Raw genomic sequence first — 18,605 nt, 5'->3', positions numbered from 1 at the left:
ATGATCGCAGCAAGGCTTTAGGGCTAGGACCTTAGCTTGGCCTTTTGGCTGAGAGTAAGTGTCCCGGCTCCTAGGCTTTGTAGCGTATTATGAACTGACCGATAACGGATAATGGATAATGAATAACGAAGATAGAACAATAACCCTTAAAAACCCCATACCCACTGATAAAGATTTATATTTTTCATAAAGAGAACTAATGTGTACTGCTTCAAAGTCCACTATCAAATAACTGGCCACATTATTCTGTGCGGTAACAGTTCTTTTTTTCTGCATGTATTTATTTTATTCATCAAGATATTTATCAAAACTCAAGCAAGAAAAAAAGAAACCTATTGCAGTTCTGTATGCATATTATCAGATTTAGTGCTTAAAGGGGGATATCTGAATAGGTCTACATGATCCTTTTGTCCTTAGGTATTGCTGAGGTATCGGATTGAAGACCTAAACACTTTTCCGACTTACGTCATCACCTGATTACCGGCCACAGGATGCGCGTGCATTGTTAAATGGAATAGAGATAAGATTTATTCTTTTAATTGCATTTTAGGAGGCGTATTTTACAAAAACAACATGTCCAGCACAAATCGCAATTTTAAGGAAAAGATTATTTTGCAATTCCGAGAGGAAACAGGCTTTTCAAAAGCAAAATAGGACCCTGTGGCTGTGAGCCATTAAAAGAACTCACTTGATGGAAGATGTCATCCGGAATGCCCGAGTTTTCTGTACCCAGTTCATATCTTGTAATTTATTGTGGCGATCTGGTTTACATTTACTTGAATGCCAAATGCCTTAGTAAGTGTAGGTATGACGAGTGTTGGGAAATGCTGTGTTTGATACCAATGCCTACCAGGGTTGGGTAGGGTTACTTTAACTTGATTACTTTCAATTACTTTTGGATTACTCCAATACTAAATATGCTAATAAAAGACAAAATAAACTAAATATAAATAAAATTACTAAATTTTGTGCAGGCTTGGGGAGTAACGGAATACATGGATGGGCAAAAATGATGTTGGCAAGCTGTTTGGATTTATTTTCATTTAGTTTCTGTCGCATTTTATGTTAGTTTTGCCAGAGATCAAAGAGATCAAAGCCAGGAGAGAAAGCTTACCACGTGTTGTGAATCATAATTGTATTCATATTTAGTTTATTTTGTCTTCTATTAGCATATTTGGTATTGGAGTAATCCAAAAGTAATTGAAAGTAATCAAGTTAAAGTAACCCTACCCAACCCTGATGCCTACTACAGATTGTAAGTTTGCTACTGCTTGTGCTAGCTAGTCATTTTTTTGATAATAATAATAATTGGAAAAAAATAACATTATAAACATTGTATATCAAATATCATATTTAATAACAGTACATTGTTATATTGTAATAAAAGCCCCACAGTGCCGATAAAAGGAACTGTTTTTCTGTTGTTTGATCACCGAAATGTATCTTGCTGCTTGCAAATATTTTGTGCTTATTTGAGAGGTAACGATCTACGATCCAGGATCTTTTTCTTTTAATTTGCTGTTATAGACTGACATGTATTCCACTGTTCTGCCTCAACAATGCGCATATAGCTTGGCTACTTCACACTTCTTTACAAACACGGAAGGGGTCCATTGGCTAATCAGTCAGTAAATCGCTTTTCCTCTCCTGGGCTGGCCTATCTGCTTTTTTTTTTAACTCTATGTGGTCCGCAACTCAAAATGTTTGCCCACTCTTTTTATAACTTGACTGACAATAGTCTTCTCGTCATAATTATTTCATAGAGTTGTTAATGGAGCTGTTCATTTCTATTTATTTTAGTAAGACTGCTGCGTTAAAATAATAGTGCAAACAAAAGGCGCACTGGAGAAGTTAAACTAATGTACTTTGGGCTCACAACTGCTCTTTGTTGTGCTGCTCCTCAGCTGGGCCGCGCTTACACATAATGCCGTCTTTTCCTTCAGGCACGCAAGGCCGTGAATGCTGCGTTCAGCTGAATATCCCCATTGATTGGATCATTGTATGTATGTGGCTTTGAAAGAGCTATCAATGCCTGCCTGCTGTCTGGCTGCCTTAAGGAATGGAGGAGGGGTGCTAGCTCTTCACATTGCTTCTTCTTTCCTGTACAGTATGTCATAAAAAAACATCAACAAACGTTGTGAATTGTTCTGTTTTAAATATTGCCTTATTTAAGTTAGTTTATAAAGATATGGGAAAAATATACAAGAGCAATTGAGAATGGTGTATTTGAATACAGAAAGAAGCTATCAGAATACAAACAAACTTTATATCCAACATGTTTTAAGATATATTGAAACCTAAATCCCATTTATTAGTATTCAAAGCAATGAAGTACCAACTACTCAAACATTTTCATCAGTTATATCCCAACAGAGCTGACCTTCATTATCTCAGAGGAATCTATAACTTCGAGGTCCAGTATTTTCGCACAACATTGAAAAGCCCGTGTGTTATCCAGAAAGCTATTCATTTATGAAAAGAGTTAGATGATGACCATAAAAATGTCCTTTATCAATATAGATTTAAAAAATTATATACTATATGTATGTGGGATAAAGAAGAATAATATATTTCTTTGAGTATGATATGGTATACGAGTCACTAACAATATTATTATAAGTTTGAAATGTTCTATAAACCTTTTTTCCAAAGAACATTTTTGGGGTATCACATGCTATACGTGTCACTAGCAAGATCATAATAAGTTTAAAATGTCATTTCCTTGATTTCTAATTTTCCTTTGCAGGGTAAAGTTTTTTTAAAGTTGTTTTTAGGCTTTTTAAAAAAATATGCTTTCCCTGCAAGGAATACATGTAACAGGGATGGGCACCTCAAAGCTTTGGCTTCAGCATATTCCCTTTATGCACATGTTTCTGTTGGATATTATTGTATTGTTCAGCTGTTTTTGTGCAAAGATGTTGTTGTCTTCTTTTGTTAGTGTTTAATGGTATTTTTGTGCTCCCCAAATAAACTTGATTCATTTTTTAATTTATTCATTCATTGGACTTTATTCACTTGGCAAGGCAGTGATACATTTTCAGTGCATGTATTTTGATTGATTCCACCCTTCCACAAAGGTAATCGTGTCATCTAACTTGGCTGCATTAACTGATTTCTTTTTGATCGTGAAATGGGAGGAAGGTGACTCAACCAACCTGCTTCTGCAAAAAAAAAAAAAAACACACACTCACTCCTCCTCATGTAACTGTGAAAAAGTTGGAGGTTACCCCTCCCCCACCCCCACATGGTGCCTAAAGAAAAAAAAGAAGAGGAAGAGGAGCAACGGCGCTTTCATAAGGTAGCTTTACACCTTCTCACAAGTTAAAATAACGCACGCTTTGTGACGACGCACTTGAACATTTTGTATCCTAAAATAACTACCGAGAGTTACAATTTGGGCCAGTGTGTGACAGCGATGGAGTTATTTGAGCAAAGGCAAACGTGATTAGTCGCTTGTTCGCAGCTGATGAATATCGTGACGTCGATTTAGGAACAAGAACATTTTTTTTTGCAAAACGCCGCAATAATACAATAATAAGCTGCACGTTGCAAGCCACTTGCCGTTAACCGTTTTTTTTTACTTTCATCTCAGCTGTTACTCGCAACCACGTGACATCACTCTTCTTCCGAGGGAGGACGCGCTTGAGGTGAAGTTAGGTTAAGGAAAAAAGAGGGGGGCGCCGTGAACGCGCCTCATCTTCTCAACTGCTGACTAAAATGATTGAACAGTTTGATGGGGGCATAAAGGCGAACCGGGCAGAACAAACGACATCAAAGTAAGATTGAAAAAAAAATCACTTCTATACAAAACAAAAGACCGTCGCAAGGCGACGGTATCCAACCGGAAGCGGGAGAAGAGAGGTTATTGTTTCTTCTTTAAAAAAACACACCAACAAGTTGTTTTCGGTTAAGTTTGTGCTCGGAGCCTGAACGCACCACAGATACGCCTCAAGTAAGTATGTGCACTAAAAACAAAAAGTTTACGTTGCGTGTGTGAAATGCATTTGATTCGGCAAACAATTCTACTTGTCGTGCTCAGCAAGAGGGATAATAGAAACGTAACAAACGTTTATAATCCGGGCTCGAGTGCCGAACGTTAATGGAGTCATTCCGGACGGCTTCCTGTTCTGATGAAGTGAGTGAAATGATCAATAATGGAGTACGCTAAATTTGTGCTGACACAAGCTCTGTTCTCTTTTGACGTGCTTTTAATAGTCCAAATTGTTTTCTCCTACTCGCCAAAGTTCATTGATAACGTTTCTGTGGGAGCACATTATGTGCTGTTATGTATCAATTATGTAAGCACACGCGTCCACCTGTTGTCAAGTTTAAACGTCTATTGACTGACCGACTTTCTTTATGAGATGGCGTCATCGTTGTATTTGAAACACATAAATCCAGGTATGTGATAACTGCAGAACAATTCGGGATGGATTTTTTTCTGTTAAGTGATCTATAAAAAAACTTAAAATACTTACTCGAATTGTGTTTAACCTCAAAAGAACACCATCTTGTTTAATGCCTGACCGACTTTCTTTGTGATGACGTCATAATTCCCGATTTAAAAGTATCAATCCAGGTAAGTGATTACTGCAGAACCATGAAAATAAACTACAAACTGAGACCGAAAAAGTCAAAATGAGCGAGCCCCTAAAGAAGGAAAGGTACAAACAGTTGAAAACAATTCAGTGGGAATTGTTTATTAAAAGGTGTAAAATGGAAGTAGTGACTCGAATTGTCTTTGACTCAAAAAGAAAACTCTCTAAAATGTAATTGAATGCAATGGGAAAACAAACAAATTAGTCAGTTATTCTAAATGCAAGTTTTGTTATGTGCGGTACTTAAAAGGAAAACAATCTACAGATTCATCAGTTGTCTCTGTATCAACGTTACTGGGTTTGCATACATTTTCAAACCGTAAAAAATGGTCGGGTCAATTAATCAATCATTCAATCACTTGAGTCGAAATCTCAAACGGGATGTTTTGTCAATTCAGGACCAGTTGAGAAATTGTGGTTCTTTTCATTTGAATAAATCTAGCACGCTAAACTTAAGTGGACTTCAGTTTTCTTAATCATCTAACTGAGCACCATTATATTAGCATTGATCTTATTTTTTAATCACAAATACATTTGGTACCTATACATCTGTGTAACGTTTTTGTAAAACTCCTTTAATGGATGCATAAGGTTGAGTTTTTTTTTTGAACGTGCTAATGTTTGAATTATGTGATATTTAAGTGCCAAAAGGCAACAACACAGGATCAAAGACGTGCTTTCTTTATTCATTTTTCCAGCCCTTCATAATAAAGGTCACGCTCAACAGTTTCTATACAATAACCAGTTGCATGGTTTCCCTAACTATTTAAAATGAGGCATTCTCATGAATGTTTTTTCCATGAAATATGAATTAAAAAGTAAAGCCCAGTGTTTTATTGATGCTGAGTGAGTCGAATGTGGGAATGCCTGAATTCCACGGGATATTTAAGTGCCAAAATGCAAAAAACAACAACACAGGATCAAAGAGGTGAACTATTGAATTATTTTTCCAGCCCCTCCACATTAGAGGTCAGCCGAACACTAGACAATATCCATTTGTAACATTTCCCCTTCTGTTCTAAACATTGAATTTTGATAAATGTTTCTTTTATAAAATATGAAATAGAAAGGTTTTTTTTTGGGTGGATGCAACCTTTTCGCAGAAAGCTTCTGCTTTTTTCGGTAAAGATTGTTGGTTAAAAGTACTCTGCAGGATCATGGACTATGTAGTCACCCCAATTGATGGACACCAGTTTGTTCTCACTGCACAATTATATAAAGAACATTTTATCAATAATGTTCTTTAAAAATTAGGAAGACTTTGTAGAAAAGATGGGAATTCCATTTGTTTGTGGAAATATACCATTTTTGTAACAAATAAGGGGAGCTTGATATTTGTGTACTAGTAGATCTGTAGTTCTGGAGTGTAACTAGCATTGTAAAGTAGTCCTAATAATCGGATGTGATTATTTTGATAGCTGAAGTTCCACCGGTCTTTTTGTTTGTCAAAGTAATCCTAGACAACTTTATAAATTTAAATGTATGGTGTCAGCTGCAATGGCGAGCAAATCTTTACTGTTAAATTTGATTGTATTTCAACTTCAATTGTAAAGGGTTATCAAGAACAAAAATTTGAAAAGCGTGGATACAATGTCTCAATTTGATGATGAATGTAAACATTACTCAGAATTGAAATTTCAACGATGTGGCAGGACACTAGATTCAGAAATTCTAACAAAAAATGTTGTTTTCTTGTAGAGCAGGATGCATTTGTGGAATGTTGAATTATCCAATCAACCATGAATTCATAAAAACACCAATGTGTAACAACATGGCCCTAATATCTCAACATTTATTTGATTCATACATCTACTAATTAACATCTCTATGCACAGCTTATTGTAGGTGCTAATAGCGGCACGATTATTATTATTATTATCAAAATTCTTTTTCGCCTTGGGTTAACTCAGAAATTCCTTAGCGAACCCGATGACTCATTCGCTCTGAATAAAATCCAGTAAAGTCAAACTGTGTGCATTAGACTTTTTTACTGTGGACACAATTTGGTCTTTTATAACTTCAATTTTCAGTCCCTGACAGTAAAACAGCCACAAGTGGGTACACCAATAAATGTATGTTAGAATTTGTCTAATGCTGGTGTTGGTAGCGCATAATCGTTTTTGTTTTGTGATACAAACAATAGAATGGACAGAAGAATGTGCCAAACTTAAAAAAAAAATAACGAACATAATTGTGATGTGTAGGAATAGGCTGTTAAGTGTTGTTATGTGCTCTTTCCAGAGCTTACAGGATAACTGGCTGGTCCAGTTATTTCCCTTTAGGGCCAAACACACAACATGCAGCTGGCAGATGAAAATCTCATTAAGATCAACAAGTGGGGAAGCTCTGGCTAACCAATATTATGTATAAAATACCAAGGATGCTTGCTGATGTTTTTATTTGTTTCATTTAAAAGTAAACAGATTTTGTATTTTTAACTTCTTAACATGATAAGTCTGAAATTACCCTGATAAAAACTAAAAAAATGCCTTTAAAGTAACAGATCGTTTGATTCTATCCCTAAAAATTACAATAAATGTAAAATAGTCGGTTGTTGGTTTTGTGTCCCATGTTTTCTGAAAAGACGTCCTATTAATGCCTCTGATATGTAGGTAGGGGCCTTGACTCGCTGACTCTGCTTTCGGTGTGTGAGCTTGCGTGTGAAGTGTATTGTAAAATGCTTTGGAGGTCCACAGTGACTCAGTAAAGCATTGTATAAATGCAGTCCTTTAACCTTTCACCATTGTTTTAATAATGGCTGTTGTTTTTAACCATGGAGCAAATAAGTCAGATGACAATTTGATTTTGAAATGTATTCTTATTGATTTAGTTATTGAACATTTAAACTTGTATATTTTAAAAACACATTATGGGAAGAAGGAAAGAAAAGAATCATTTGAAAATGTCTAAGCACAAGCATTGTTGACATGACATGAATTGATTAGTCTATTATTGTCATGGATATCAACGTTGTGAAACAATGTATAAAACGAGGCAAGACATGGCACTTCAGGGTAAAAGATGTAATAAAGACTCCTAAGAGGAAAAAATGTAGAATACTATCAGTATAAATAGACAGAAAAATGTTTTGCTATGCAGTGCTTAGAAAACTGGCCTTAGTTATAATAATTAATGCATGGTAAAAAATATAGTGCATCGAAAATAAGTGCAATAACACTTAGCAAAAATTATTTTAAACAGTTTGAAAAAAATCAAAATAATTCACAGGAAGAAGTACAAAACATTTAGCCCTTACATTAATACAATTATGAGGAAACAAATTATTTTCAATAATACATCAAAATTATAAACGGAAATAAAAACAATCTGCCATTTTTTTAAATCAAATATATTATTATATATTCACAAAATATTATACACTCTGTCTCTATGTACAGCTAACCATAATATAATGTAAATTATATGCATGATATATATATATATATATATAAATGTTTATATGTATAAGGTTAATAGAATCATATTATTTTGAACTTTTATACATTTGTGTGAAAATGCAACATTGTGCTTAGTTTCTCTACTACCATTTTATATTGAATGCATTATGTATTTGTTACTTGATAATTAAATAAAAGATTATCATGACGAGTTGGCAAAAACTAAAGCATCCTTTACAGTCGCTGTCAAAGTTTATTTATTTATGTATTACTAACTACATATGTCAAGTTTTCCTGTGCAACAAAAAAACATGCAAGGATTTGTGACCTGTCTGATCAAGGCTGACGGAGTTTGTGTACTTTTTGTTTCTAGACTTGAAGTACTGTTTATTGCACTGGTACGCCATCCCACAATGCCTACTCAGGCTCTGCTGCCATTTGTGGAGAGTCCAGAGGGACTTACCCAAGACAGTTTGATTAGCAAACGCGCCAGCGTTCCAGAATCTGGCTCCAGGATGACCCCCTACGCCAGCTACCTCTCTAAGACTGTGGCGCAGTGCGAAGCCAATGATTCTCCTTCGTGCATGTTCTGCGACATGACGTTTGATCACCAGGATGAAGTGGGACACCACGTTCTAACACAGCACCCTACCACCTTCTTTGAGCCAGCTGTGCTCAAGATTGAAGCCGAATTTAGGATCCCGGGCCAGAGAACTCGGGCCAAACAGAGCAGCTCGGCGCTGGACAAAGATGCAGGCCACAGCTGTATCGTGTGCGGCTTGGTATGGCGGGATGCCAGCGAGCTGGAGACCCACCTGAGGAAACACAAGGACTACTTCACCTATTGTTGTCATGTGTGTGGACGGCGCTTCCGGGAACCCTGGTTCCTCAAGAACCACATGAAGATGCACGGGAAATCTGGTGCTAAGAGCAAAGCCCTGCAAGACTCAGAGGGCCCGGTCACTGTCAACGGTGTGGTTCAAGAGCGGTTGACAGAGCCTGTGGTCACAGCCTATGAAATGTGCAAGGTTTGTGGATTTTTCTTCCCTGATCACAGCAGCTTGGTGGAACATAGTAAAGTACACAATCGAGAGGTGGCGCCTGGAAAAGACGAAGACTCTGAGTTCAAAGGCAAGGTGACTGAAAAGCAGAGTTTTTTTCACTGTCTCAATTTGAAGCCTTGTGCCAAGAGCAAATTTCTTCAACCTGAAAGAACATCAAAATGGATTCCTCAGTTAGATCCCTATAACACGTTTCAGGCCTGGCAATTGGCCACAAGAGGCAAGCTAGCAGTTGGTCCGATCAGTACCAAAGAGATGTGTCCAGAAACTTCCACAGACAACGAGGATGGCACCTCTGATAAGGAGCAAATTAGCTCTTCTTGGTGTAATGGGCAAGGAGACAAAAACATCAAAGAGGTTCCAAGCAGTTCTCCGCAGCAGGACCCGACGGCAATCCCGGAGCTGCCCCAAGCACAGCGGCGCTCCCTTATGCAAAAGAACAGAGACATTGAGCGGCCCACTACTTGTGAGGAATGCCAACGGCATTTTAAGACCTACCACCAGTTAGTGCTTCACTCCAGGGTGCACAAGCGTGAGGTAGGCGGAGGTGAGAGCCCTCTGACCTTGCCCACTGAAGCGACCTTGTCCAGAGCGGGTTCAACCTCCATCGATGACGGGACTGACGAAGGGTTTGACACAGGTACTCATCTTGTTTACTTTTCATGAAATATCAATTTAATCGGATCAGGAAATGCATTTCTATCATTGTGAAAGCAAACAAGGAGACTTGACAATCCCAAACATTGATTTCTACAAGCTTCCTAAAAAAAACAAGCGCCATCTTTTTCAGAGCTAATACTTTTTGCTTTACGACAAAGGATGACACACATGCCTTAGTTTTGCGCCCATGTAGGTCTGTTATTAAAGCGTTTATTTAATATGTTACATTTTCTATTACAGGTGAGGACAACTTCGACCAATTTAAAGATCGATCAAAACATTGCAGCTACTGTGGCAAATCATTTCGCACGACTTACTACCTCACAGTGCACATGAGAACTCACACAGGTACATTAAAATGTAAAATATTTTCCAGGTGATTTTATGGTACAATGCAAAAACAACCAAAAAGCAGATCAGGTTTTCACATACAAGTCATTGTGCTCAATATTTGTTTTAAGTTCATGGCTCATTTTTTAAAAAGGACCAAAATATATTTTAAATGGGCAAAAGGATCTGCCCTCCGCCATATGAGATTAATTTGCTGCTTTTGAAAATATAGTTTTAATTTTGTTACAGTGGCACTGTATAGACACACTCAGTAATGTTTTGCAGCGTCTATTGAATTTTTACACTGCCCATGAGGACCTGATTGCTGTACATGCACTGTGCATGTATACATTTTTATTAATCTGCGCAAATGCCACTTGTTTGTTGCCCAAAAATAATTAATAAAAACCCCTCATGCCATGTCAAAGGCACCATTAAACTAGTTGTTTTATAATAACCAGTAGATTTATGGTAATATTAATTAAAGGTTCAAAGGTAGTGTAGCTTTAAAGTATTATTTTATTTTTTTTTAAATTAAAAAAGGTTAAAAAAAGTGCTGTAAAATAATTGAAATACTTGGTGAGCAATACTGTCTGCCAAACTGAGATATTTTTACATTCAAAATGTAGTCACATTTTTCTGTACATCCAGAACAGATATGGGAACCATTTTTGGGGTAAATTATCAAGGTTTGAATTTGTGATGATCATAACATGTTAGCAGTAATGTTTTGATCTCAGGATGTTGCTTTAGATCCTTGGTCTACAATGTGTTGCTTGTGTGTTCTGAAAATAATTTACCAGTGCTGGGTCATTCTGATTTTCTAGTGGTTGACTACTTAACGCTGTCTATTCAACTTTACTTCCAACAACTAACCTGGTAATAACCTATTAATAACATTTTAGAAATACATTTAAAACTGGGGACCCTTTGCGATAATTGGTAAAACAAAATAGTAGCTCTCAGCTTGTTAAAAGGTTTGAAACCACTGCTTTAGATAACTTGGTGGTGGATCAAAAAACGGGAACCCTTTATCTCATTACATAAACATTTTTTCATATTTGGCTTTGATCATTGATCATATTCTTTGTGTGTTTCAGGCGAAAAACCCTACAAGTGCGTCTATTGTGATTATGCTGCCGCCCAGAGGACGTCCCTGAAATATCACCTGGAACGGCGTCACAAAGGCAAACCTCATGTGAATGTCCCCAGCAACCCCGTGTTTCCTGTGCCCTCCCCTAGTGACAAAAAAGGAAGCCCAGCAGCAGAAAGATCCAAACTTTGGCTGCCAGTAGACAAGGAGGAACCGCAGGATAAATTGCAATGCCTCGATGGCGGGCTTAACAAAGAGACTGTGCAGAACGATGACGAGCAGAAAAAAGTAATTGCTAACCTTGCTTTTAGCCCAACCGAGAATGTGACCCTAAAGCACCCAGTAGCTGTTAATCTGAAGGTTGAGAAGGAGGAGATAAGAGACGAGACCTGCGAGGCCCCACTAAATCTGTGTCTTTCCGTCCCTGCCAGCGCACAATCCAGAAGCAAATTAATTCCATCTGTGTGTTCATTCTGCTCGTATAAAACAATCTACCCGGAGGTTCTGATTATGCACAAAAGACTGACGCACAATGATATGTGTGGTGCAAGAAGGAATACTTATAGCAAGCACAGACGCCACACCGGATGCCCACCTGCACTCCAAGGAAAAGATGTCGTCCCACTTGCCATGATGGACACACGCCACCCTCGTAGAACCAAGTCCCCACCTCCTTTACCTACAAAACCCAAAGAATCGATGCCCAGCAACCCGCTTCAGGTTCCCAAGCCGATCCGCGCACCTCTATGCATTGGCCCACACGAGAGAAGGCAGTTGCACAACGGGGAGTCACAATCGGGCAATCAGAGGACATCGAGCCTGGGGGGCATGTACCAAGTTGAGCCACCGCCCACCTTGAACCAAGTCGCATCTGCAGAGAAGAGAAGTGCTTCCAAGTGGCAATCTGAAGCCGCACACTTTTTCTTGTCCAGCCAGTTTGGTAGCTTCCCCCAGCTAGATGAGCCTTCCAGCAAGAGGTTCAAGCACATCCTTCCAGCAGGGGGCATTAGCTTTAAAGGCCCAGCAGGGGATGATGGCCGCATCAGGCTCCGTCTCCAAGGGAGTGGCCTTCAAGGTACGTCGAAGCCGGTGCCTTCACCGGCCCAAGTCCTGGCTCCGATTAAGAGCACTGCCCTTGGTGGAGGTTTGGATACAGACTGGAACATGATGAACCTCTTTGGTGCCTGCACCCCCAACAACCTGGCATCACTTTACCACAATGTCCCCATGGGATTCACTAATCCAAAATCAGGTATATATGTAAGCTGACTAAATGTGTCTTTTTAGAGCAAAGCCAAATACTCTTGTCTATATATTAATTTGATTGCAGTGATGAATTCATTTGGTACTTGGATACAATTTTGATTATACTTATTGATTTGTTGAATAGTTGGATTAGACTGTGTTAGCGTAAATTCCAGACTCGAAGCTGCTTCTCTTTTCCTACATTTTAAATCCTGTAGCAATAAATATGGGGCAGCTTGTTCTTTTCTTTTTCTTATTTTATTTTTAGAAAAAAATTCCCCTGTATTTTCTTTATAAACATGCATATCAAACATGATGAAATTAGTCCATGTTTTTGCCAACATAACTTATAACAGGAGCAAAACGGGAAGTTTGAGACGCGGTTCTGTAGCCAATATTTGCAATGTTATCACAATATTTTAGATGTCTTTTGCACCCACAAACTTATTCATCCGATTTGAACAGCAGTGGAAATTTTCTATCAAAAATCACTATCTCTCTCAGTGTCAAAGCCAGGTCACTAGAGTTTCCTTTAATACTCAAGGAACAATTACATGTGAATACAATCTGGTTTATTACTGCGGCAACCACCAATTACAAAAATAATCCATGTCTTTGTGATGCAGCTTTCATTCTCGATTATTTTAGCGCGATAGTAAATATGTGTTTTACCTTTGTAATTTCTATCCTGAATGGTCACATGAAAAATGGCTTATATGCAAATTAAAGGGGTGGGGGGAAATCGGTGCAGCTGAAAATGTCACTCTCTCAACACCAGGAATGGGTGCTGCAGAGTGATGTCATGCTTCTCCCCGCAGTTTTTTTATTTTTGTCAATGTGGGATGGACATTTTGAAAATAAGAAGTTTTTCTTCTAGTAGTTTAAACACAAACCTAAACCCCAAAAAGATCAAAAAAGAAGACTTTATTAGAGGGAGCCTTGGAAATGCACGTACTTGCATATGCGCATCGGAAAAAGGCTGATTGAGGCTGCAATTAGGACTTAAAGAATGCAGAGAGTCACAAAGCTCCAAATTCTGCACAGCCCCTTTAAGGACACATTAAACAATTCACCTGTGGGTTATACAAAGATAATTGAGTTTCAAGCTTAAAATGTACGCATGCGGCTTTTAACAGGTGTGTCTGTAGTCCAGAATTTACTATATATTTTACTCGAGAGGTCTGTCAATGACCACAGAAGATCAGGCGTGAGATTTTTCAAACTTGAATAGTTGAATCCTATGATCCTATGACCGCATATTAAAAAGTGCCTATGCACAAACGTATAAGTCTAACTTGGTGATTGTCTTTCTTAGGGTGCAAGAGTCTGCAGTTCCAGAAATTACCCAATCTACCCATGCTGCCTCGAAAAAAGCCTCCAGTGCCTGTTGCGAAAACACACTACGGGACCCCGGATAAGACAATGTGACAGGTCGACGCAGACCAAAGGACTTTGAAAATACGTCTAACAATGACCTTACACAATGGGTCCTTTTGAAAATGTGAAAAGATTTTTCAGATGCTGCTACCTTTTCGGGAGACTGTCAGACATTTTTCTTTGTTGATGTTTTCAGTGCTGAAAAAATGCCCTCTTTTTTTTTGACCCAGTGACGTTATTCTTGTCTGAACCACACTAATGTTCATCAACGCTCACGTAGCTCACACTTCAGCACGTAAAAATAATTTGCAGTAAACCATTGCAATGTGAAATGTTGCTGCTATGATTATAAGTGGAGTCCCTCTTTCCATGCAATACTTGATGGCAGAATTCTTTGGTAAATTGATGTATTTTGTTACTGTAAGGAGGCCACATATCTTACTTTGAATGTTGGTACATTTTGGGTGGCACTATTACTCACATTGTCCTCCCATTTGAGGAGGACATGTTTAGTGTTGTACTTGGCTGGTCTACAGCATATTTTCTGTCTGTTTACTGTGGACTGCAGACTCTGAAAGTATTTCATTTGAGACAAAAGTTGCTCATCCTGACTTGTTATCTCCAAAAGGACACTGGGCCACACAAATGATAACAATTACTGAATAAATTTGTTGACATGAATATATTGCTGGCAAACTGATGTTTCACTCTGAAGTTATTAAGTTATTTTCTTTTTCTGTTTGTTTCACAACTTGTAAAAAGGATCCATTGATGTGAGATTAAAAAAAAATATCATTCGAATAAAGTATTTGAATTTAAAAAAAGGGTGAAGGTGAATTTCAATCATTCCTATTAATATTTTTGACAATTGTAACTTATCACTACTCTCATTTAAACACGAAAACTACCATTTTTTAAATTAAAGTACAAAATGCCCCAAAACGGTCCAGACAAACCTTCATTGAGCAGGCATAGGGTTCTCTATTTTACATGGAGCTCAAGTGTCATTTTTATAATCTCCCACTAGAGGGCAATATTCACAAAGTACTGCATCAGCCGGCAGCACCTGAAGATCAAGGCAATGTATGCATTCAGTCGTTGCTATTTTGTCTTGTTCCCAATATCGACTATTGCAGTTTCCTCATGTTTTGGTGTCTGTGTGTGGGCTTCTGTGATGCACCACCAGTGGCTGAGCAAAACGTACTCGTGACCTCTTGTGCCACAATTACTTCCTAGTTTTTGATGTCGCCTTTCTCCTAACAGGCTAAATACAATTAAAAAAAAATATTATCCCATTTCTAGGCAGCGTATTGATAACTGATTATTGGAATTAACTGTGCTGGAATAGAAAGACGTTGGAAATAGGACAAAAGAAACAGTCAAGGTAGAGGTAAACAATTGGGCCTGAACCCGGGCTTCAAATGTCAATCATTGTGTCCGGCCAGGCTGGCGTCTCTCTCCTGCGTTCTTTTCCCCCTTCGTGGAGGATCTGCACAGCATGCACTTACTTTGATTCAAGTCATTATTTAGATATTTAGCAGTCGTTCATTACTTTCAGGTGTTACATGCTCACGCAGAGAAATTAGGTTTGTTTCTTCTCAGTCCGCCTGGCTCACATCCTGGTGCTGGAGTTTCTAGTCTGGTTAATCCTATGGATCGGGGGATCCCTATGACGCTCTATGTTGTCGTGGTAGCCACTGCTCTTTCCTTGCTCTCATGTAGGTTTTAGATCAGGGGATGGTGTAATAATAGTCTGTAGTTTGCAATATTCTGTGGTCTGTGCAGCCCTTTTAGACTCCTTGTGATTAAGGGCTATACAAATAAACATGACTTGACTTGATAAAGAACATGCTTACGAAATTACTACAAATCACTATATCCAAAGAAATTTTCATCCTCAGTGTTGAGGTAAAAGTTTCCCCCCTTCCTCGTCACTCACGTCAGATGTCATTTCTGCTTCTCGCCAATAGCTCACAAGCTTTGCAAATTTCCTTTATGCTTTTCGGCCAATCATTTCACTATTTGCAGCTTGTAATCTGAAGAATATGATTTTCTTTTCGGTGCTATTTCATTCAGTTTCACTTAAACCCTTGTTTGCTACACGTCACAGAAATGCGCATTTTGGCGCCAAACCGTGTATTTCGGTGCTGCACTTGCAGTGCACACTTGATTTGAGGGACTCTGCCCGAAGTAAACCCTGAGCTGCGTACTCTGCCGGAACGCAGTTTGGCGCTGAAGTACGCACGGCGGGTTAAAGTTTCGTGTTTATTTCTGGCTCGGTTATCAAATCAAGTTGATCCATCGGGTTTGGGTGGGTTCGGTTTTCTATCTCACGACTCGGGTCGGGTCGGGCTGAATTTTTTAGGCTCGATCACACTTCAAAGTCAATGTTGCATTCAAGCAAAGCGGGAAACCTAAGTCTTATTACATCAGAGAAAGAGAGTAAAGAACCAGTGGAATATAAAATCCAGGCTGTAAAATTGGGAGGGAAAGACCAAACTTTAGGTTTTACTCTGACATAACTCGATAAGACATAACAAAACAAATTACAGTATTTTGCACGACCGTAAGGTGCACTTATAGGTCTCATATTTTCTTAAAATTGTGGGTTGCGCACTATTGTGCAGTGCGCCAGGTGTGTGATAAGAAGCGGCAAGGGTAGCTGAGGACACTGTGGGCCTACTGTTCACACTGCAGAGCTTAATTTGCAATACCGATTTTTTGGGTGAAGTCCGATGTTTTTGTGAGATCGTTCCATACCTGCCAAGTACTACGGTTTTGCCGTAATGAGTACGGTTTTCTTTAACCCACCACGGTGATACGGTGCCATCACAGAAACTACGGTTTTCCCCTTAAAAATTCTTTTTTTTTAAATAAAATCGTAAAAACATTCCACCGCAAGATGGAGACAAAGTACCATTTCAAACAACGGCTATATTAGCACTGCCAGTCGTCTGGCTGCATATCCGGGCAAGTCTATCGACCAAAGTGCTTGGCAGCCTGATGACTAGGAAAATGACGATGACATAATCTGGATGCAAGTGCCACAGTGTGACCCTTTCGAAAGAACAGTTGAAAAAAAACTAAACCATGCACAATGGAGAACAATGAATGATTGGGCTGTAGCTTATATAACATGGAGAACATTTGGATATCATTAATTTTACTGAAGTGAATCAACCCACGCATGTTTATGGCTTTTCAATCCCTTATTATCTGCTTTTCAGCGAATAAAAATCTTTTGGTCTCGCATGTTCAATTGACTCTGGTGTGCCTTGCTTCACTTTGAGAAGTGACTGATTCAATGGAGCAGTGACACTTAGAAATGTGCCAGTGAAATTGTTTGCATGATATATTGAGATTTAGCCTTTAGTTTGTTTATTGCTTAAATACGTGCTGAAGTCAGTTAAGTGAAATGGAGAATTTCTAACCTGACCGAACCTGGACCCAAGCGACTAGGCTTTTTCACTTTTTCCCGTTCTCATTTTCAACTAAATGCGACTTTTATGCGATTTCCTGTTACTTCCATTCACCTCCATATCGAACGTCACTGTATTCTCCTTGCGCGGAAGAGAACATAAGATGTGTCACGCAATGCAATGTTTGAGGTAGTACTCGTAAATCCTAACGCCGTAGCGAATCTAGCAACTTGAAAGCTATTGGGCTACCGAAGGCTGAACAGAGTTGTCCCGCAAATATTAGTTAAATCCAAAACATTACTTTCCCTCCATTGAATGCTTTTTGTGCTTTCGCCAGAAATAGTGTGTTGATTTCTACGCTACGTAGAAGAACATGGAAAACGAGCAGCTGGGAGAGAATTGAGGATGAAATAAACAAAGGTGCGCGAGTAGAGGAAGCTGAAAAATGAATTCAGACAAGTTCTTATCCATGTGTTTTACTTTGTTATCAATACTTTAATAAACCACAAGCAAACTCACCTTTGCTACCGCCTTATTTTGAAATTACAAATTACTTTCTTTAATATAAGGCAGTGTTTTGCCAAATATAATGTATTTGGTTTTGTATTTTTTTGTCTATTCTATCACAATAGAAGGTTGTTGAAATCAGGGGGGCAAGTCAAACTGGCATAGCTTCCCAACAATTGATTGATCAGTAAATGAATCGGCTACTGCACCAATAGGTGAAAACTTCAGTTAGTTTGACTCGCTCTGTTATTTGAATAACATCTTGTTCCGACAAAGCACACCAATCATACACGACGTACAAAATACATGTTGAAATACACAACAAAATATATGACAAAATAAATACTTAAATAAATAAATAACAATAATGTGGCGGCACAGTTCTGAGGTCATGGAATCAAATCCAGCAACTAGCCTTCCTGTGCAGAGTTAGCATGTTCTCCCCTGCTTGGAAACCCACGAAAATCCTGTGACATTTTTTCTGTTGATCGCATTAGTCTTACAGTGCCATAAGATACTGTGAGGCCCAGTATGTAATATCGAGAAAAATTACTTTGACCAATCCAAAAAAACAATTTGAATAAGGGATTTTTAAAGAGACAGCACGGCAGCACAGTGGTTAGCGCGTGCCTGGCACAGTTCTGAGGTAATGAGATTGAACCTTCCTGTGTGGAGTTTGCATGTTCTCTCCGTGCGTGGGTTTCCTCGGGGCACTCTGGTTTCCGCCCACATTCCAAAAACATGCATGTCGGGTTAATTGGCCGCTCCAAATTGTCCCTAGGTGTGAATGAGCGAGCGAATTGCCCTGTGACTGGCTTGCAACCAGTTCAGGGTGTCCCCTGCCCACTGCCCGAAAATAGCTGGGATGGGCTCCAGACCCTACTGAGGATAAGCGCTGCAGATATTTGATGGATGGA

At 38.7% G+C, this 18,605-nt stretch overlaps 1 protein-coding gene across 8 annotated transcripts; it reads left to right on the top strand.

Annotated features, from left to right (window-relative positions):
- Window positions 1–3,226: 3,226 nt before the first annotated feature.
- Window positions 3,227–14,588, top strand: znf217 (zinc finger protein 217). 8 transcript variants are annotated; one of them, XM_088330915.1, is made up of 5 exons: window positions 3,227–3,298; window positions 8,370–9,697; window positions 9,958–10,065; window positions 11,148–12,392; window positions 13,701–14,588. In XM_088330915.1, exons 2-5 carry the CDS (start codon window positions 8,410–8,412, stop codon window positions 13,811–13,813), a joined length of 2,754 nt encoding a protein of 917 aa, XP_088187041.1. In that variant the 5' UTR covers window positions 3,227–3,298; window positions 8,370–8,409; the 3' UTR covers window positions 13,814–14,588. The 8 variants fall into 8 exon arrangements, with proteins under 8 accessions (XP_088187041.1, XP_088187044.1, XP_088187040.1 ...); XM_088330914.1 differs by lacking the exon at window positions 3,227–3,298 and adding an exon at window positions 3,342–3,647; XM_088330910.1 differs by lacking the exon at window positions 3,227–3,298 and adding an exon at window positions 3,342–3,776.
- Window positions 14,589–18,605: the final 4,017 nt, after the last annotated feature.

The sequence above is a fragment of the Urocampus carinirostris genome, chromosome 3 (genome assembly GCF_059441175.1).
Source record: "Urocampus carinirostris isolate Australia breed hairy pipefish chromosome 3, RoL_Ucar_1.0, whole genome shotgun sequence".
In the NCBI taxonomy this organism is placed as follows: domain Eukaryota; kingdom Metazoa; phylum Chordata; class Actinopteri; order Syngnathiformes; family Syngnathidae; genus Urocampus; species Urocampus carinirostris.
The sequence above is the reverse complement of the archived record's forward strand: the minus strand, read 5'-3'. Positions and strand labels throughout refer to the sequence as shown.

Excerpts from the sequence above, each read along its gene's own strand:
- znf217 (XM_088330910.1), top strand. The coding sequence starts at position 3,718 with ATGATTGAACAGTTTGATGGGGGCATAAAGGCGAACCGGGCAGAACAA. Across the intron at positions 9,698-9,957 it reads TGACGAAGGGTTTGACACAG|GTGAGGACAACTTCGACCAA; the intron begins GTACTCATCTTG and ends TTTCTATTACAG. Across the intron at positions 12,393-13,700 it reads ATTCACTAATCCAAAATCAG|GGTGCAAGAGTCTGCAGTTC; the intron begins GTATATATGTAA and ends TGTCTTTCTTAG.